The 22,216-nt window shown below is 40.6% G+C and overlaps 1 protein-coding gene across 2 annotated transcripts in view; it reads right to left on the minus strand.

Annotated features, from left to right (window-relative positions):
• Positions 1–2,047: 2,047 nt before the first annotated feature.
• MET (MET proto-oncogene, receptor tyrosine kinase) overlaps positions 2,048–22,216 on the minus strand; it is a 65,078-nt gene continuing 44,909 nt past the window's right edge. For both annotated transcript variants that reach the window (XM_056847019.1, XM_056847018.1), the window contains exons 10-20: positions 19,864–20,079; positions 17,035–17,181; positions 13,564–13,723; positions 12,521–12,661; positions 9,369–9,599; positions 7,180–7,260; positions 6,224–6,405; positions 4,894–5,003; positions 3,796–3,961; positions 2,817–2,953; positions 2,048–2,294 (exon numbers count right to left, since the gene is read on the minus strand). In XM_056847019.1, the coding sequence (XP_056702997.1) occupies positions 2,084–2,294; positions 2,817–2,953; positions 3,796–3,961; positions 4,894–5,003; positions 6,224–6,405; positions 7,180–7,260; positions 9,369–9,599; positions 12,521–12,661; positions 13,564–13,723; positions 17,035–17,181; positions 19,864–20,079 (1,782 nt within the window). In that variant the 3' untranslated portion in view covers positions 2,048–2,083. The remainder of the gene's footprint in view (positions 2,295–2,816; positions 2,954–3,795; positions 3,962–4,893; positions 5,004–6,223; positions 6,406–7,179; positions 7,261–9,368; positions 9,600–12,520; positions 12,662–13,563; positions 13,724–17,034; positions 17,182–19,863; positions 20,080–22,216) is intronic.

Here is a 22,216-nt window from a genome sequence, read left to right on the forward strand (position 1 = left end):
AAACATCAAAATCTCTACGAGAATCACACATTAGGTACAAGTATCCCAGGTACAACATTAATGCTTCTTCAAGGACAGTATAATTGTTTGACCCCACCTCCCCACCCCAGTCTCTCTCAAAACTTGTGTACCTAGGTTTAAATTATCCGCTCCTGGCATCAAAAGTTTCCTTAACTCTGAAAATCATTTTTCATCTTTGTTTACAACAGATTTTTTTGTGCTTAGGCAGTTAACAATTAGCGTTGCGCTCAGCAGTGGGTAAGCAGTTTGCCTACCCACTCCAACCTGGTCATAAATCTTGCAATGTGGCATTGTCTCTCAAGAATCATAATGTCCTTTAGAATTGGGTTCCCTGTAGGAGTTGTCTCCTCAAAGATCTTAAGGGTTGTGTTTTTTATTCTGGCAATGAGAGATTTTAACACTTGGGGGTGAAGATAGCTTGCAACAAACTCTTTACCTTTCCAGTCTTTACAGAGCAAAGTTTTTTAACATCTTTTACCACTTACGAATCACAGGCTGATAAAATATTTTTAAATCATTCACAGTGCAATATTTTATGGCCTAAACAAACTTTGTATATTTATATATAATTAAAAATAAAACTTCTCCCATATAAAAATAGAATGCTTTGAAAGGGTTTACACCAACAAAACTAGCTATTTGCCAACACCAAACAGTCTATACAGTAGTATGCACAGGATTCCACAGGAACAGAAATGAAACATGACGCTCAATCTAATGTTAAGAGCACAGTTGTGTGTTTGTTTTCAAACACTGCATCAATCTTTTAAAAAAAATCTTTATTTTGGTCATGTCACAACTGCAGAACCAGCTCAATGCAACAAGCAGCTATCAGCTGCATCACAGTCTCTTCTCGATGTTATCATCCACTCGAGTAAGGCATCGCCAAGACGAGCAACAAGTACACAGTGCTGCACTTCTTTTGGTTCCGAGTTGGCTGAACTCATCCTTTTGTTTCTTCGGCTCCTCACCTTTCTTCGGCTGTAGCTCTTTCCTTTGAATCACACATAGACATGGCTGCTAAATCCAGTTCAGCTGCCTAGCTGCCCACTCAGATCTTCTGAACTGTTTTAACTACAACACGGGTCCTCAACCTTTTTGAGCCTGTGGGCATATTTGGAATTCTGGCAGGTGCAAATAAATGGCAGCCACAGGAGGCAGAGCCAGCCATAAAATGACTGCCACAGCTTGTGTGCAGATCCTTGTGTTGTGGTGGCAGCTCCTGCTGAAGCAACATTTAAAAAACTCTGCACAGGCAATCAAATCACCAATAGTCAACCAGAAGCCTTGCTGGGCAAAACTCCTGTCTAGCCCCGCCCATTTCCTAACAACACTTGGCAGGCTTCAGAAAAGGTGTCGAGTGACCCATGAACTACAATTTCTTAATATACACTCTGGAATGCTAATGATCACTCTTTGGCCTACTGGTTAAAAAAGCATTCTCTACCATGATGCTGGATGGAAGTGTTCTATTTGCTATTCGCCGTGCCCTCAGTTCTGTAAAGCTGCTGCAATAATGTCATCATGTGATAACTGTGACCTAGAATTCCAAATTGCTTTGAAACCAAATCACAGAAGGCATGATACACCCAGACAACCGGGAAAATGATTTTCAAATAGCCAACACAGATAGAGCAAGCAAAGCAAACCTCATGAAATACAGATGAGAGAAATTTTTGCAACCCTGGAATAGTCATTACCTGGCTTGGCACTTATGCAACAAAAAACCTGCTGACCCCAAGGCACGAGTAGGGAATATTCATCCTCCAGTTTCTGGCACTCTGCATTAGTGATGACTCTGAATTCTTCAGTTGTATACAGTATAATTTATAACACCAGCTGGATTGGTCACAAATGAGGAAAAGCTGGCAAGAGATATTGTGGTAACAGTGGACAGTACAGACTGCTGTAGCTTTCAGCAACGTGAAATTGTCTTCTTGAAATAGTGCAATTTGTACGACACATACGACAGTGCTTTTACACAAACCAGGTGGCAAAAAAGTCGTTGGCTATTATTTAGGGTTCTTCTTCCTCCCCTGGTTGTATAGTAAAATATATCTGGTCATGTATCTGAATCCCTATCGATGTTTTCTTGGGATGACAGAAGAGAAGGATAAGGTGCAACGCATTTCACGTTGACATAGGTAGCATTCACGTGAACATAATGTTCCCCAATGAAAGTGGCGAAGATGGTTGATATATCTGACACTAGCTCAGAGAACGCTGGCCGTAGTTCAGGTTTGGGATGCCAACATTTAAGCATGACTTCGTACCTGCAGTTGAAAGAGATAAAAAGTGAGTTTTTACCTTGAAAACTTTTGTTTGGCCCGCTATTTTTGTATTTATACCCTGCTTTTCTATTACAAAGTTCTCAAAGCTTGAAACTCCCTCCTTCTCTAGGCCTCCTCCCAGAACAGGAGGTAGGGTTGCCAGGTCCCTCTTCACTACTGGCGGGAGGTTTTTGGGGTGGAGCATGAGGAGGTTGGGGTCTGGGGAGGGGAGGGACTTTAATGCCATAGAGTCCACTTGCCAAGGCGGCCATTTTCTCCAGGTGAACTGATCTCTATTGGCTGGAGATCAGTTGTAATATCAGATCTCCAGCTAGTACCTGGAGGTTGGCAACCCTAACAGGAGGCCTTAAATGTTCTGAGAACCAAGCAGGGAACAGCCAGGTGCTGCTCTGGCTCCAACTGTTAGGCTCTTTTATGGGAGGACTCTTTTGGGGGGCAAAAAGAGCCCCTTTTGATCCAAACAAGCTTTTGTATTATTGACAACCTCTTCTTGTATTTACTTACAGTGGGTCTGGGCAATATTCAGGCTGCAAGAGCCTTCTTCCTTGCAGCAAATAAACAGTGATATCAAAAGAGTTGACATCCGGGTAGGGCGGGGCTCCTCTCGTCATCAGCTCCCAAAGTAATACTCCAAAAGACCACTGACAAAAGCAAAGGAAAACTGCATCACACAACTGGAGAGATGAAGGGTGAGTAAATGTTTCAAAACAAACATTTGCAGAACAGGCTGCTTCGTTCCAAGCATGGTAACTAAATGCTGCATTGAACCCAAGAGCCAGGAAAAAACAAAACAGGAGGCTTGGAAAATATATTTTCTGCTTCTGCGGTAGGTATAAAGTCCAACATATTTGGAGGAAAAATAAAAAATATAGCATAAATGACTGGAAAGTGTTTATGCCAACAAAATTTGCACAAGAGTAGAATATACAAGGTAGTTTATTTTAAAAAAATGTGGTCGTAATTTTTAAAATACGGTCTCAAACTGCAGTCAAGCAGTGGCAGGCTGGAGAAAGAAGCAAACAGAATACGCACACATAAAATTGTGTACACAGGATGGCAGCTGTAGAGCAGCCAATGCTGTGTAACATTTGCTAGGAACTTACTGAATTCAATTCAACACATGAGAATAAAGCTGCTTAAAACCAAAAGTTTTAGGCTCAGCAAAGAGAGTGGGATTTGTTCAAGTTAAGTTGATCAAACCTCAAAGTTAGGGCACAAGCTTTCATTTCAGATATGTAAGGGGGGGTGACTGAAGGCAGGGTGCATTCTAAAAGTTTCACAATCTCAGCTAGCAGAAAAAGCAAAATAGGGGGAAAAACCTAGTTTCATTCATTTTATAAACTAAAAGAGCTGAAGCTTAGTTCTGATTTTCGATTACAAGAATTCACATTAATTTACCACATCCCTTCTTTTTCCTTAAATGCTTCCAGGAATATCTTGAAATGTGAAATGTCAGCAAGAACAACATAAATAGGCACATTACCACATCTGACTTTGTAGTGAACTTCTGAGTTTGCAAACTTTCTAAAGCCATCCATTTTACGGGCAGTTTGGCTCCCGTTTTATTGTGTACGCTGTAGTACTCTTTATCATAGACATCTCGAGCGAGGCCAAAATCAGCAACCTTGACAGTGAATTTTTCATCCAGCCTAGGGGGGAAAAATGACCCCAAAATTATCTGGAGTTGAGAAGACACAATTTACATTGTCCTTGAATATTTTAGGGCCTTTATGATATTTTTGAAACCGGAGTGTTTGAAGATACATCATCTTTTAACAAGCACTGGACTGGACAGCTACTGCAGTGTGCTAAATACTAATACCAAAGAAAAAATACCAATTCTACCATGCTCTTATTGCCATTAAAACAGCAGCAGCACTTTTTTAGCAACAAAATCACACTGATCCCATATGCAGGAATCTTGAACAGAAGATGCTCCAGTGTCTTATGCAATCTCTCATACTTATGAAACCATCATCCTGCACATTGAAAGGAATACAACTGAGGGCAAGTATGGACAATGTCCATTCTTATAAGTGTGGCTGGCACCATGAATGTTTCTAGAAGCTGTCTTGTTAAATGTTCCCTTATTTTACCTCTTGTCTCAACATGGGAAGAAGTGTTGACGTACAATCGTGGGCTCATATCAAAAGAGACAATCATAGTCCAACCCATTCTGCGGCACACTGAATGTGGGCTGAATTGGATGTTGGGTTCATGAAACCGATCACACCGCTACATGCCAGTCATGGTTGTATACAGTCTCTTGCTGGCCACCAACAAGACTTGTGACAGGTAGGATCTTAAAGAAAGTGGAAGTCCACGTGGTGCCTTAAAGACTATCAAAGTTTATTTCAACATCAGCATTTGTGAGTCAGAGCTCACTTCTTCACATGTGAGCCAGTTAAAATTTAAGAGATGAGATAAAATTCGAACAAGGAAATTCCAGATAACTTGCAAGTGCCTGCACTAGGCTCATAGTCGATGTGCCATTGATTCCCTTCAACTTGGTGTACTGTAGACAGATTGTATGGCGAGAGACCTGAACCTTTTCCTTGCAAATTGAATGATATGCACTTACATACAGTTTCTTGCTGCCAAGTCTCTATGGACGAACTTCTTGCTTGCAAGATATTTCATCCCCTTTGCCACTTGCAGGCCAAAGCCAATCAAATCTTTTACTGTTGGATTCTGCAAAACATAATGGCAAGGGCAATAATATGATATAGCAGAATTAAATTCTCTGACAAAATTTAAATGTTGAAGCGAGCCTTTTGTTTTTATTTTAGTATTGGTAGGTTCTAGTCATTTATGCAAAATATTTATATTTTCAATTCTTTTTTAACATACCTGAGGCAGCTATGCCTTATTATTAGTGCTTTGGACCCTGCTGAACATTTTTACAGATAGAAAAATTCCCATCAGCAGAATGAGACTCTCTTTCCACCCCTCCTGACACAGCCCAAAATGTCTCTGAAACACTATGCCTGGTGGCCAGGGATGCTCGAGGACAGCACAAAGGGGGAGTAAGAGGTGTGCAGCAAGAGGGTGGGAATGGTGAAAACCATCCCTCCTTCCATTAGCAGAAATCTCCCAATTTTCTGAAAACTTCTAAGTGAATTTAGAGGAGGAAAAAGTGGTACCAGGCTAAGACACCAGGCTAATTTATTTAATTAAAATATTAGTATGATACAATAATATAAAGTATACTGGCAAACATCAGCTGAAGCTAACTCATGAAGCTAAACTGAAAGAGGGCCAGGGCTACTTTACCACCCCATTAAACTTTCCAGATTGGTTAAATCTGAAATTTGCGGGCGGGCAACACCAATTTGGTGTAGTGCTTAAATGTGACCATCACAACAAATTGTGGTTAGATCAAAGGCTTCCTAAACCAGTTAGCTTTCAATCTTCTTTTGTGTGCAAAGGGAATGCACAAGCCCAAGAATAAATTAGCCTCATTCTTGTAGAGCCTGGGTAGAAAGTTAATGAATGACAATTCTCAAGCCGAAAAAACTATTACTTGGTACAGTAAACACTGTCTTCTATTTACTGTAACTAACCTTAGACCCCACCCATTAGAGATATCTTCCTGAGACAATAGTAGAAAGGCATTTGTGCTAAAAAGAGTTTAGCAGTTGAATAGGTATTGAATTATAAAAGCTTTGATTAACATTGCAGAATGAAATAATTTATTGTTGGAAAACTACATTAAACCACAAGGAATCAAGCATTTCTCACAGATGCTTCACAACAATTCTCTTGGCCTTGCATATTCTTTTGCAGGGGAAAGAGAGGCTCAAAAGTGGAATGTAAAACCACATTTATAAATTGTGACATCAATCAATTCATGCTCTCAAGTGAACGTATATGAGGTGACTGTCATCGAAGGGGCCCAGGAGTGTACCTACGTGAGTCTCATTCCTAATGAAGTTTCGAAGATCTCCATGTTTCATGTATGGAAGCACCACCAACGGAGACCCTTCACTGGGCAAGCAAATTCCAAGCAGCGATAGGACATTGGGATGAGTGAAATCTTTCATTATGATCCCTTCTTTCAGAAACTGGGCTACTTCATCCAAGTCTGTAATCCCTGAGAAATTCAGTGGCAAATTCAAATAAAAAACTACAAGACATTTCATATCAGCAACATTAGAACGTGTCTGACACTTGCAAGGTTCTTACGTCATTTCCTCCATTCAAATAAACTCAGTTTAAGTAGAGTTCATAAAAGCTGGATAAGGACCCCTTTCAAAATTACATACAGCACATCTAGTCAGGAAAGGAAAATAATGAATGCTTACAGGGCTGGAGACCCCACTTCCATCACCAAATGAATTGGAAATGTCATTTGCCCTGCCAAACATTTGTCATTGCCAGAATATACTGAACATATTCACAATATACATTTGAAGTTCCAGAATTCTTTCCTTATTTTATTATATTCCACCTCATTCCTTTTTCATCCACTAGGAACAATAAACAGAAGCATCCCAATGTAAAGCCAGGGAGAGGGTCATTATGGGTGTGTGCCAACTTGCTCCTGCTGTTTTCCAACTGTCTCACTCATAAAAAGCAAACATAAAACAGCCTGGTGGCACGTAAAATGATACTGCTGCAGTTTCTTTCTTGCCTTTAATCTTGTGTTTGTCAGAGGGGGAAGGGAGGATGTGAACATTCTTTCGCAGAGGACATAGCGAGGCAAACACATCCTTAGTGGAGCTTTCTGCAAGTTCTGGGAAAGAGTCCCACTGAAAAGTGGCCGTCAGTCGGTGAAAGCACAGCTTTCTAATAAACAGCAGTATAAAGTGCCTCTGGTTTCTCTGAAATTGACTAGGAGTTGCTACGAAAGATTATTGTGACTCACTATTCAAGGACTTCACAGCACAATGGATTTTGTTGTCTTCAGTATCCAGCAAAGTCCCATGATAGACACACCCAAAGTGTCCTGCAAACAGAATACCTAAAATTAGCTTTACGTCCTGCGGTGGCTTAACCAAGTCACTGTAGACCAGTGATACCCAGTGGCTCAGGACTCACATGTGGCTCTTTGACATGCCACCTGTGGCTCTCCTGAGCACTGTTTCCCCAATGTGGCAACCTGCCCCATGTTTCTGGAAAGTGGGCAAGGCCCTTGTCTGGTGAGGCTTATAGTTCTCAGGTGGTTTCCACCTCGAAACAGCCACTGCTAGAGTAACAGGTAAGCTGCAATCCTCTCTGGAATGTAGGCCTTGTGCTAGGGGCAGAAAAGTGGCTTTTTTGGATGATGGTAATTGCAAATGTGGCCACTGCTGTACACTATTTCCACGTAACCTTTCAGACAACTATAATATATGGCTTGGCAACAATCGATCAACCAATAGGAGATTCAAGATGGAAGGAAGGAGGTAATTCCTCACACAGTATATTATTAACTTATGGCACTCACTGCCACAAGATGTCACAAAGGCTTTGATGTCTTTAAAAGGATGTTGGACAAGTTTATGGAGGGAGAGTTATTGCCACGTCCATGCCCTGCCTGTGTGCTTCCCAGAAGCATCTAATTGGTTATTATTGGAAACAGGATGCTGAATTACATAGACCTTTGATCTGACCCAGCAAGCTCTTCTTGAGTTAACAATACTAAAACTATTTTTCAATGTAACAGCCTCAACTGGCTAAAATATATAGATTTCAAGGCACGTTTGCCAGTATTCTTGCACATGCTTTTGTTGAATCAGGCTTGTAAACAGCCGCTCATCCTGTTGCTAGTGCCAAGTAATAATTGCTTCCCAGTTAACCAAGCAAGGTTATTTTAGGCTAAAAAAAATGACTACCTTAAACAGATGTGGGCAGACAAGGGAATAAAAATGGTTGTGGGTTTAGTAGTATATTTTATTAAGCCCACAGTTATATAGTGATTTGCAAGAGGGTTTTTTTTAACCATCAAGTCACAGCGGACTTTTTTTAACCATCAAGTCACAGCGGACACTGTAGGGTTTTCAAGGCAAGAGACCTTCAGAGGTGGCTTGCCGTTGCCTGCCTCTGTGTCATGTCCCTGGTATTCCTTGGAGGTTTCCCAGCCAAATACTTGCAGCGTCAAGGCTGAGAGTGTGTGACTGGCCCAAGTTTCCTGCAACTTTCCCATGGCAGAGAGGTGATTCAAACCTGGGTTTCCCAGATCCTTAACCACTACACCATGCTGGCTCTCTGATTTGCAAGACTACACCAACTGTATACCAGAAATGTACCTCAACTGGTCAAGGGAACAGATCTTGGAGACCAGCCATAGATAAAAGAATAGCTAATGGTCATAAACTACTTTTGGTAATATCAACTGCTGCTCCTACAATCTAAAGAGTACGGTCTACTTTGAACCTCTCAGTGGAAAACACATCAAATGTGGCTGTTCCACTTTGTAGTTTTTGCTGGAAGCCTTGGCACATTCATGAATAGGATTGAGAATCTTGCCATGTTCCTAAATGGAACCACTGGCTCAAGGAATCAGGTAGACCCATTCATTCTCAGAGAATGGTTTTAAAGGCTCATGATACTGTTCAGTGGATACACCAAGTGGCTGGCCTGGGAACTGTATATATAAACTTTTTTGAACTCTTTAGAGAAGAGGGAAAAGTTCTTGAAGACATAGAAGTACAGTTGACAAATGACAATTCTAGACCCACAGGAAATGTATCCCTTGAACACGAGAGTCATGCTGAGAATAATCATACACTGAAGGCTTCAGCTGCAATCCAAGCACACTGACTTGAGAATAATTCCCATATTTCATCTCTGCACAAATACACAAAAGATCAGGCTATTGGAACTCATGAGTCTGTTCAGCCCATCCCTATCGACACCTTCTATGCATTTTTTAAAGAGTGCAAACAAACTCCTTCCCTGCCCAATGTTTGCAATCTGTAAAACACTGCGAGAAGGCTGAACATTAAGCCCTTAACGCATGATGTTAAACTGTACTACACCGATGCTGGGATGCAGAATTTATATACATTCGCAAAAGCATATGATGCATAATTGTGGCAAAGTGTTGATTGCTTTGACCCATGAAACACTTACCTCTTCCTATTACTTCACTAAAATGCACTATCAGGCTATCGGGGCCAATCACCACATGCTCAACCTCTTTGACCAAATCCGGATTTAAGGCGCTGATGTCAATATGGACATTCGTCTGCAACAAAGGGCTAGCTAAATCAGAGTCTCCAGTAGACAAAATGGGTGATAAATCTGTGTGAGGATACTGGGCTGGCCTGCACGATCCATTCTGAGATAAAGTTGGAAACTGATCTACGAAAGGAGAAAATAGGAAGTGGCTGCATCAAAAACAAGTTTAATTGTAGCAGGGTTTCATTTGAACTAGGCCTGAGCCTCAGAATAACCCCAAACATTGAAAAAAAGATTAGTGGTGCAATTCTAAATAGAGTTACACTATTCTAACTTCACTGAAGTTCACAGGCTTAGAAAGATGTAAATCTGTTTAGGGTTGCACTGGAGTGGCAAGGAAGAGCTTTCAGGCCAAACAGCACAACTTACTGAAAAGCTTTAAGTCTCACACCTCTCCTTATCAAAATGCTTGGAGATCTACATTCACATTCAAGTGTCTCATATTTATATATAAATACTAACACCACTCTAGAATACCACTGCCAAAGCTGACTGAGGTTACCACATTTAAATCTAAATTTTATATTGGACCCAACTGAATGGTAAAGATCCCATTTAATTTCCCAGAGTCTTTCTACCGATTCTATATTACTTCACTGATACTTGGGAAATGACATATTAGCAAGAAGGAGGAAATAGCAAAGACCATCGGTTATTGTCAGATTATAATTTGGCGAGCAATTGGAAACCTGATGAATATTCCCCAAGTGCTCGTGACTCTATTTATTTAGTGGTAAATATTCAACTAGGAAAAATGGCTTATGTGATTCATATCCTGCAGCTTTTAAAGATAACAAAGTTAGCACAAAAGATGAAATAACATTTACCCATGATTCTTTCAACACAGGAACTGCAATGTCTCACTTAAAAACATATTTTAAGTGACTGATGGGACATTTCTTTCCTGATTTTTAGATTAATACAATCTATAAATATAAATATCATAAAGCAGAATGAAAGTGAACCTGAAGCAGTCCCACTGCTGTATAAGAATAGAGCTTTCAAGCCAGCAAAAGATACTCAGCAAGACTTCTTTGCAGTCCAGATTCCCATGCTTATAAGGAAATCTCAATGCAAGTCATGAAAGATGCAACATGTCGAGATCATGGGACTCTGTCTTCTATCATAAGAGACACTATCACAACTCACCTGTACACAACCACACAAATGTTGCTTTGGGACCATGAGTAAACCTACTTGAATGCTTTGTTTCTGTACACTTGTAGTCTGGCAAAATGAGTGGTTTGATGATGCATCCAGTGCATTTGAAATCGCACCACACTTTCTTTCAACCTGGTAAATTCCCCCACTGTTCTTCCTCCAAGGAATTCAATATATGCGGCTATCCTTTCCTCATTTTATTCTTACCCCTGCCCTGAAAGAGTTAGGCTGAAAGATTGTAACCGGCCCAAGATAATTACTCACTGGGCATCATGGCAGAGTGGGAATTTGAACCCGAGTGCCGCAGATCTTAGTCTCACTCTACCATGGCTTTCTAGTCATAATCTGACCAAATGTAGTACTATTAGCTACCACTGACTTTGCTGGGAGAGTGAAGCATGTCTCTCTCCCAATGGAATCCATGAACCTCAAGGCTAAGGAAACCAATTACAGTCTGGGAGGTTGCTAATTCCTATCTGCTATGAACTTTCTGGGTAGCTTTACTCTCAGTCTCTCACTAGCAATATGAGGATAACAGGGCTGTTACATGGATTTCTGAGGCAAGACTTGGGAAGCAGTTTGAAAAATAGAAATGTGGTATGAATTCTAACTGTTCTTATTAATAATGACTTTGGCTGGCTTGTACCCACTGTATAACATTGGAGCTTTCAAAGAATCAGACTTCTGTGTTACCAGTTCACAACATACTTTAACCTGCATCTGCAGTGACAGCAAAAAGCACCACATCGCAGATGTCTAGAAGTGGGAATTCTACCAGACAAGCAAGGCATGCAACTCAAGTAACCTAACAAATTAGAATCTTTTCAACTTCTTTAGGTGATTCAATTCTAACATTACTATTTGTAGTTTCAATCCTTCACTGCTGTACATTTCAACAAAATATTTGTATTATTTTCGAAAGATAATAGCTAGAAGACCCTAAACCTTGTTTCTATTTGCACCTCCTTAGTCCTTTTGAAGCAGTCCTCCTATGCAGAGCTGGTTCCTCTGGCACTAATCTCACAGCAACACAGTGGTCTTGTGTGAGCAGGGGTGCCTAGCACCAGAGAAAGGAACAAGCTCTGCAGCAAAGGAGTGCCTCTGCAATGATAGAAGAGAGCTGTGCAAGTAGAAACAAGGCTTTGGATGCAAACCAGTGATTTTGGAGTGAAAACAGGGAACCGTGGTTTAAAAGACATCAAGTAATCTAAGAATGTGCCCATTCACAGAAGGACAACATCCCAACAAGGTGATCATTTCTTTCTCCAGGGTTTACCAACTTGTACGAAGCATGACACAACCCATCCCAAAAGGAATGCTAAATTTCCCATGGCTACCTCCTGTACTGAACAAATGATGGAGCATTTAGAAGATTTTTTTTTAAAAAAAGGTTACTCAAACATGGAAATGTTAACTGTCTCACCCCAGGGCTGCCAGAAGATTACATCAGACTGTGGGTGGCTGGCATAATGGATGAGCTCTTATTTATTCTGTACACTGACCTACATCTTCAGTGCTCTAGCTATGCACTGGAGCACTAATGTGATATTTAGACACCTTCTGAGCTATGCCAGCATTCCCAGGGCTTCAGTCTAGAATCTGGGCCAGTATTTATTGGGTCACCTCATCAAGCAACGCATCCTGGGATACAGGAAGGCAAGAATCTGAATTCCAGCAGCACCTCATGTTGAGGTTTTTGAAATGAATGAAACAAAAGTGCAACGTCTATACAAAGACGACTGAAGTTTCTAAGACTCAGCAAATGGTAAAAAATCCATTGGATAGGCTGAAATCACATGCATACCAGAATGTACAGACATATGATGACAGGTGAGAAAAGGGGAAATAAAACTACAGAAACTCTTACTAATCAGAAAAAATACCTTCTAGAAAAGTGGATCTGTAATCCACAGACTCGCTCGACACCATTTCTGTCGTGGGACTCACACTCCTTGCGCTGACAAGCCTGTCCAAGTGAGGAGTATGCACCCTTCCATCGTAGCGCACAATCTCTCTGCCTAAGTCTTCACATGGAAGAAAAAGCATGTCAAGTGCTGAATTCAAGAGTATCTCAAAGACTTGCCCCAAGAGTCAGGACAGCAGCAACATTCTCATAATGAATGTCATCGTTACCGGGGAAATGCCATGGTGGATCAGGCTGCTAATGTTCTTTAGAAATGACAGAGCATAACATTTTTCTTTCCCCATATAACAGAACAGCAGCATATTTTGGCTTTGCCATTAAAAATGGGTTTGCTGCTAGGAGCTCTCTCCTGGCCAATCTGAATATTACACCAAGGTACAACTTTCCAATTCAGAGGTATGCTAGCCTGGATCCAGAGCCAGTAACATAATATTTCATTCCCACGTTATAGATGGGAAGGCAGCTTTGCTAGCAGGTAAGAAAGTAACCTTGCTACACTGGGAAGAGATAGCAGAGAATCGCCATGCCAGTCAGTTGTAGGGAGTCAAGCAGTTCTGATGAGCAACAGTATGCATTTAACCACATGAGAAACTACCACACAGGAAGGCCTCCACAATTGGAACCAAACTGAGTCCATTCATCATGACTATCCATTGGCTTAGGCAGTGCATCATCCACAAAGAAGTAGCCGCAATTCTTCATTTGTAATCAATGCGCTTTTCTTTTCCTTAAAACTGGAATGCACTCCCAAAATCCCTATGTGGTGCTCCCTCCCTCTCTTCCCACTTTCTGTCTTTGCCAAACTCCCCAGTTCTTTCTCTCCAACTGCAATGAATTCAGTGCACAGGCAATGGGATTTGTGCCAATTCTTCCCTGGCTCACCTTGCTGCCTCCATCCTTCCTCCCCCTGTAAGTTCTGTTAAAGTTCCTGGGATCTTTTTGCTTATGCAGTAAAATGAGATACAGATTGAAAGTGTAGCATTAATCATCATCATCATCTACCTTTGATTTGCTTTCTCTTTTTTCTCCACAGGAAAAGCCCGAACAACAACAAGAAGAGAAAAATGGATGTTGACACAACTCCTGCAATGAGCCCTTTGAAATTCTGATCTGGCAGAACCATGACTTTCCCAATAAGTGCTGATGAAACTTCTCTCTTCCACTGAAAGAAATAAAAACTGAAAATTCAGCAACCCCGTTTAAAAAAAAGTGACTTTCATTGAAAGATCCTATTTATTGTACATGCACATAATTCACATCCACAGCTCCTTCCCTTGCCAATGCCATCTCCTCTCCCATTTTGCTTTGTTTCCACTGGCAGGATTTAAAATTGCACAACACCTAGTGCAACATTATATGCTTCAAAAACAAATAAATGCCTCCTGGCTACCCCAAAGACAGCTTTGGCCTCTAGCCTTGATTCTGAGCCCTGAAACTTTTGACAGTGCCTCAGATCAGCGGATCTAATCCACTGAAGACTAACCTGTAGTTTAGTTTCTGCAGTTTAAGAGTAATATGCTTTTACTGGGACTGGAAAGAGGCTGAAAGTGACAAGAGACTTTGCAGGACCCTGTGGTTAGCATACAACTAGAAACCTACAGTGCAACCCTTAGAACTCTTTCTTGGGAGTAAACCTTTGGATGTTGTTGAAAATATCGCATTCTCAGAGAAGTCAGATATCAATCTCTAGCGCCCAATGTGAAGTTGTTATATGCCCCATGAGGTCTGCTACTGAGTATGAATGAAGCTCAGGAAAGCAGAAGCAGAGGGATAGCTGGAACATCTACTCATGCTAGGGAAAACTTATATGTTAATAGTACTTCCATGTCATGAAGTTAGTCTAGAACAGGGGACCCAGCTTTTCTGAACCTGTGGGCACCTCTGGAATGCTGACACAAGGTGGTGGGCGCAAACACAAAATGGTTGTCACAAGAGATGGAGCCAGCCACAGAATGTCAGGGAGTGAAGTCTTGCATAAACTCGGATTGCCAACCTCCAGGTGGGGCCTGAAGACCTCCTAGTATTATGACTGCCTTGCAGAGATCAGTTCCCCTGGAGAAAATGGCTGCTTTGGAAGGCAGACTGTATGGCATTACATCCTGCAGAGGTCCCTCTCCTCCCCAAATTCCACCCCCAAATCTCCAGGAATTTCCCAACCTGAAGATGGCAACCCAATACACAAAATACTGATTCTACCAATTCCATTAACCCTGCAGCTACAATTTTTTTTTAAAAAAATGAGCTGGGTTAAATAGATAATGAGTTCTGTTTTGCCTCACACACCATGCCCATTTTCTGGAAAACTGAACAGATGTAAGCATATAAATGTTAGGGAATATTAAAAGGAAAAACCCTCTGAACTTGGACAGTCAAGTTTACTATTTTTTTGGTAAATGCAGGCTCCTAAGGTATCCAAGGCCCAGTTCAAATATTAAGTCCATACTTACAGTAGGCTAGTGGGAAAGGGTGCAATCCTCTGATCATTCAAATTGCTAAAAAGAGGAGGTAGCCAGAGAATTGTGTATGTGCTTAGTGCACAATGAAAACAGGGTTATGGATAGATGGAAGGGGCTTGAGTCACTCCTCTACCTTGCTATTAGAGCACCACGCCTAGTAAAATGTATTAACTGGGACAAGGATGAAACAACATGTGAATACACAAAGACAGAATATGTGCAAGGGCTTGTAGTATGTATGTGTTATTTCAAGATACATCGTGCACATGCAAGGCACCACAAACTTTGAAGTTTCTTATTTGGGAATGGCTGTCAGTTAGCATGTTCAGGTATGATGACAGCTGCAAAGTGACAGTAAAAAAAACCAGCGGCTGAGGAGAGGAGCTGAAGCTTCTGGCTTAAAAGAAAACACTTTCTTGCATAGTTAATGAATTCTTTTCTTGACAATAAAATTGTTACCTTTCTACAAGGAGACCTGAGAAGAACACATTGTACTGTTTGAAGATTACAGTATTTGTGGGTGTGGGTGTAAAGATTACAGTAACTGGAGGAAATTTTCTTCCTCCTTCACATTCCATTCCTTTTATCTCTTCCAAGACTTGATATTAAATGAGCATTTTTTAGTTACCATAGTATTGAGGAATCTCTCCTGTGGTACATTTACTTATAGTAAATTTTATTTGCGAGGACGGTGGTGGGGAGGGAGAGATGACTAACTTGTATTAATTTAGAATTATGTAATGCAACATTTTTCCCTATGTTTATAAATAATAGATGATATGTATTTAATGGAAACATGTACATATATGTCTTACTAATATACTGGATTGTTGGGAGTTTCCACCAATACCCCCCAGGAGCATACAGATCAGTGGGCTGCTGGGGCAGAGGGAGCCAGGAAAGTTCCATTCCACCAGTGCAAAATTTACCTGTCTGGATCCAACCATTAGTAAGAAATAATGACATATTTTATATGTTTTATATATTAGGTTTTTTTTTTTAACCTGAAGTATGGAGGTGAAGGAAGAACTTTCCCTTAAACACTTCACACTGGGGCTTAAGAACTTTCCCTTAAACACTTCAAACTGGGGCTTATCCTATTGAATGTATACAACTGAACTTGGCTCACTTGTAGTTTTGTTGTATTTGTTTTATCTAAGCAACATCTGAGTTACCTTTGTGGGGTTTATCTAGGATTTAGTGCATTTTGAACTGGATTTTTGGTATATATTTTTAAAAGAATGAAATAAAATAGAATCAGGTTTCCACGATAAAACGTTAGCATTTTTTTATTTGTAGAAATGATGGTAAAGTAGACTTGTTCTTTTTGACTCATTAGAGATTTCATTAATCTTTCAGGGTCCCTTGAGATGTGGGCAGTGCTTCTTGAAAAGGTTCTGCAACCCCATTCCAGGGTTGCCTGGCAACCAGCAGGAGGGTTGGGGGGAGACATAGTGTCACAGGAGAGGTTTTTTTTTTTTAAAATGCAGCCTCATATAATTAGCAGAAGTACACACAGGAAGTGACATAGGGTAGCTCTAGGAATTGCAGGAAACTCTATAGTAAAAAACAGAGTTTCCAGCAATTCCTAGAGGTACCCTGTGTGACTTCCTTAAGAACTTCTGGTAAGTACATGAAGCTGCTTTTAAAGAATTCTCCTGCTGCTGCTCTAAGCAGCAATTGGCAACAGGACCTGGGTCAGGGTACATTATTGTTCTATACATCTCACTATCCTATACATAAAAGTTTGGCACTGAAATGGGCCATTATTAAGAAATATAATGATTATCTATATGGAGTCAAGTTTCAGGTGTAGATAACAACCTCACTTGTTGCATCAGCAACTGCTAAATTAAATGCTACTAAACTAAGGTGGACGGCAAAGCTGGTAAACTGTAATTTTAGCATCCATAATCGTATATGAAAGAGTAATATAAATGTAGAAGCCTTGTCTCAAAGTTCTTCAATGTATGACAAAGACGTGATATCATATAGTATACGCTGAGGTATATCCTACCTCTATATTTAATTGACTGTGGGATTTCAGCAGTTCTATGGGAACAGTGCAAGAAACAGACTGTGACTTCAAGGTGATATTTTCACAACTCTTGTTTCCAACCTTTAGTACTTCACCTTTAACAGCTTCTGAGTCAATGTTATTTCCCTAAAGAAAAAATAAAAGATAAATAATTATAAAACCAAACATGACCAAAACCATGAAAATCTGAACAAATTAGGCTTATTCTTTCTTCACTAACAAATAATAACAGGTTGTTACTGTGAATGGGAGCTTGCATAGGGAGCTTAACGATTGTATCAGAAGTTGAAGATCACATTTGGTCCTCTGCTTTGCAACTCACAGGTATTCATGGTAAATGTATATATACAAGTATGGTTTGTTTGTTTACTCTGGTTAAATGAAGCATTTTATGGACATTTACGGACAATGCACATTCTGCTATCCTTAATTCTCTAGGAATCTTATCTTAATTTAGAAAGTATATATTAGACACAGGCAGAAGGCGAAAGACAGGACATGCACACTTTTGGTTTTCTGTTTGTTTTTAAAAGAAAAAAAGATAGACAAAAGCAACACAATGGTGATTTGATCTTGCTTGGGGCACTGAGGCATCTTCACATAGCTTGGATAACTCTTTTAAGACTCGTTATCATAATCAAGGTACTAAAATAGTAGCACTCTTCAGCTGGGTTGTATTTCAGATTCAAATAACTGTTTTTGTGCTGTCCCAAACCCAACAATTCTTGATATTAATGTCTAACATCCCAAACCAAAAAGTTCCAGAGAGAGTTTATCAAACATGGCAACCACCGAACACCATCCTACAGATCCAAGGACAGAACAGAGCTTTTCTGCATATGCCATTCTCAGAATTGTTTGCATGTCCAAAGAGCTCTCTATCCCTTTTGTAGTAGCAGCTCATGGACAGGTTTGGTGTGGCATGATAACTTTAGACTGCATTGGCTGGAGGCTTCAGTAGATGCTACCTTAAGCTCAAAATTTCTCTGCAGGCCAAAATAAGCAACAGTGCAGATAGGGCTAGTGGACAGAAGTTGTGTAATTACTGTCCCACAGACAGAGGTTTGGACAGTAATTTGAGCTGAGCCCTAAGATATACAAACCGGTTTCATCTGCAACATGGAAGGAGGTCATGAGACAAATTGTAAATGTTAAGAATGGAATACAGGGTTGTGACACAGAGGCAGGCAATGGCAAACCACCTCTGAATGATGCTAGCATTGAAAACCCCACCAGGAGTCGCCATAAGTCAGCTGTGACTTGACAGCACACACACACACACACATACACACACACACACAAATACAAAAATGATTCCCTACACTACATGATATCTTTGCTGGCAAGGGTATGAAGCATGTCAGAAGAGCAGAAGCAGCAACATCAGGATGTACAAATCAATTATACTAGCTTTGATCTGCTATTAATGGATTTAAGGTAAGTCATAAGGTTTGGTAATGGCAGACTTTTGTAATGAGGGATTTTGAGATGGAGATTAAAATGGACTCTTTGCGCTTCATTTTTCAATCTTGTCTAAGGTGCTGAGAAAATGGGGGCTTTTGGGGGCAGAGTTTGTTATTCTCAGAGTGAGATAAAAATTACTCTGTATGCAGCTACTTGCTGGAAACAAAATATGCCACATTAGCTTAGTTTTACTGAAAAACTAAGTGATAAGGGTCATTCCCTCTCTTGAAACTAATTAAGGAAACAGATAAAATAATTTTGGTTCGGTAAGAACTGCTTGTTCACTGAACCAAGTGGCCATTTAATTTCATGCTGTGCTTGCTTAATTATTGGATGACAAAAATACAGTCATGAAGCATGTAAACGTGTCTCTGTGTTTTGTGTGTTTGGCAGGATTGAAAGCACAGTCCTCAAAATCTGAGCCACAGTGACCTTTTGACTGAAGGAACACAAGTTCTCAAAAGCAGGCTTATAGTTTGTGCGGGCCTCTTGCTTAATTTACGCAGTAGGACACTGAATGAGATCCTTTCACGAATGTTTAGTATTTTCAGGAGATCATATGCTGCCACAGTTATAGTGGGGCAATGGTATTGGACGAGGCCTGAGGAGAGATGAGTGCAAATTGATATTCATCTCTGAAGTCAAACTTTCTCAGTCTAACTCACTGCACAGGGTTAAAATGGATAATGCTGCTAACCTTCAGGTGACACCTAGAGATCCTGCTATTAAAATTGATCTCCAGGCAACTGAGATCAATTTCCCTGGAGGAAAGAGCTACTTTGGAGAGTGGGCTCTATAGCATTATATTCTGCAGAAGTCCCTCCCCAGGATCCACCTTCAAAATCTCCAGGTATTTCCCAACCCAGAGCTGACAACCCTATGGAGGACTTATATCATCCTGAGCTCCATGGAGAGGGCAAGAAGAAGGAGAGTTGGTTTTTATACACCCACTTTCTCTACCACTTAAGGAAGAATCAAACTGGCTTACCATCACCTTCCCTTCCCCACAACAGACACCCTATGAGGTAGGTGAGGCTGAGAGAGAGTGACTAGCCCAAGGTCACCCAGCTGGCTTCATGTGTAGGAGTGGGGAAACAAATCCAGTTCACCAGATTAGCCTCTGCTGCCCATGTGGAGGAGTGAGGAATCAAATCCGGTTTTCCAGATCAGAATCCACTGCTCCAAACCACTGCTCTTAACCACTACGCCATGCTGGATATGTAAGATCAATCCCTATTAATTCTGAATACTTCTTTATTCCTGACACATTTAATGTTCCACCGGGGGGGGGGGGGAGATACACACACACCCACACACCCATATTAAAACTGCTTATCAACTTACCTTAATCACTATATTCAGGTTTCCTTTGGAAATCACCACTGGTTTTTCAGAAAATGTAAAGCTGGGGTCATTCACATAATCAAAATTAAAACGTGATGAGTTCACACCATCAAAAATGAAAAACACTTTTGTCACAAAAGGAGGTGTCAGATTATAGGGTTTTAGTGAAGGAGTTGTGCAGCAAATTATTTCAGAATTTGAGCGATGGCTACATGCCTGTAATGTGAAAAGAAAACCCAAAATAAGAAAAGGCATTTCCAATGTTGTAGATTCATGCCTTTCATTACTAATGCTGTTATCTGACCTACACTGCAAGCCTATGCACAGTTACTCCAGCTCCCAGTTACTCCCTTAAATCAATGGCTGGAGTAACTCTGCATAAGATTGCATTACTAATAATCTAGACATTAGTTAGGCAGCTCAATTAAAGATAAAAGTCACAATAAGTGATCTAACATGAAAGGTTGCTTTTGGACATCAACTGCTTTTAAAAGGAACATTTTAGTTTTAATTTGATGTTTGTAACATGACAATACCAATACAAAGTATCTATCACATACATTCATATCCATATCAAACATTCAACAGCGAATTCCATGGGAATATGTGGTTCTCTTTCTTGTACAGTATCAATGTTACATTCAGCCAGTTTATTCAGGTTTTCTTAAAGACATTTCTGGGCTGTATTCAGACATCATGGACAAACAGATTTGTCCACAGCTCCATTCTTCTCTTTGGTCCCTTCATTCACACAGCACAAATGAATCAAGATCAAGTTGGCAGGTGAAGAGGTCACCCCCCACACTAAGATTCACAATCAGGGCAGGAGGATCTTATTTGTCCAAGTGCCCACATTAAGACATCACAGTAAACTGGAGCCTGTTTCAAGGCTTCCCAAACCAGAAGCCATCAATCAAGCTCTGTACACAAGAGAAAGAACTGAAAGGAACAAGGTGAGCATGTAAGCAGAGCAGCCAGTAGTGTTCATGCCGCCTTCCGTTTGACCCCGACATCCAAACGCATGGAAATGTGTAGTAGAACAGTTAACAATGAATACTGCCAAATCTTTGGCAATGCTGAAACACACGGATGTCACAGGTTCTGACACTGGTTCTACTAGATGTTGTTGACCAATGACGTACTTAAAATCCTGAACTTAAACCCAAAGTCTTGTATACATGTCCAAGTCGCTTTGAGCATCCGTATCCAAGAACCTCCCCTTACCCGCAATGGGGGAAAAAACAGGTCTGAGCATGAAAACGAGCGTACGCAGAGATGCAAGGGTTCCAAGGAAGTAAATGGCACAGTCCACAAATGCAAGAGAGAAATACGCTCATTAGAGCTCCTGAACTCAAAATAACTTGCTCAGCTGGGTGTGCCTGCAGAATAGGAATTTAGGATGGACCTTTTTAATTTTAAAAAATTGTTAGACAATAATTACTGTAAATGTAGATTTTATATAATCAGTCTAGCTACATTCCTTTCTCTGATGTCTAATTCTTAAAAATGTGGGTTAATTTAATGGACAATTCATGCAATAATCTTTAAACTGCAATTAGGAACCCTGCCATGCTGGGATTCCTCTCCCTTCACTTCTGGCCAAACATTGTTTGTGCATGTTAAAAAACTGGAGGGAAAGTACAGTCAAGAGTTTATTTCCGGTTTGTATAAAGTTACGCATTGGGCATGGGTGTGGTTTTATTCTGCTTTTAAAAACTTTTCAGTTCACCTAATGGCCAAGAGAGCCTGTAACCAGTTTGCAAGAAAGGCAAAAAAATTGCATATGAAACAGGATAGATGGATTCTGCATCAACGCCCCCCTTTCTGTCACCAAGTAAGAGATTCTGATGTGCATATATGGAAGCCCCACAATTCAGAGCAGAGGAGCTGACCTTCACCTCCACCCATCTTCATTTAACTTCATTTGTACATCCCACAAATTAATTTGAGATTATTGGTGCACACTCCTCTGGGAAATTCTGTTCCACTTCTGTTCTTTTTATCTGACTGAACAGCACGGAGGGAATAGTACAGGACTGAGGACTGTGGGCCTCTGTTCAGACTGGAGCAATCAAGGAAATAAGCCAGCAGTATGATTTAGATAAGACAATGGAGGAAACATTCCTAGCTGCTGCCAAGAACACGATGGGCACCTCAAACTCAAAACTGGCAGCAGGAAGGAATTTTTCTTTCATTGTCCTAAGTAAATTATTACTGAGTTGCTGTATCATACATTCAAAGGAGGGTGAGAAAGTAAACCCTCTTGCTGTATAAACTACCAGGAGGCTCAGGAGAGCTATGCATATGCTACACTGGAAATGTCTACATCAATATGCTGTGTTCAGAAAACTCA

Source organism: Euleptes europaea, chromosome 3 (genome assembly GCF_029931775.1).
Source record: "Euleptes europaea isolate rEulEur1 chromosome 3, rEulEur1.hap1, whole genome shotgun sequence".
NCBI classification, from domain to species: Eukaryota; Metazoa; Chordata; class Lepidosauria; order Squamata; family Sphaerodactylidae; genus Euleptes; species Euleptes europaea.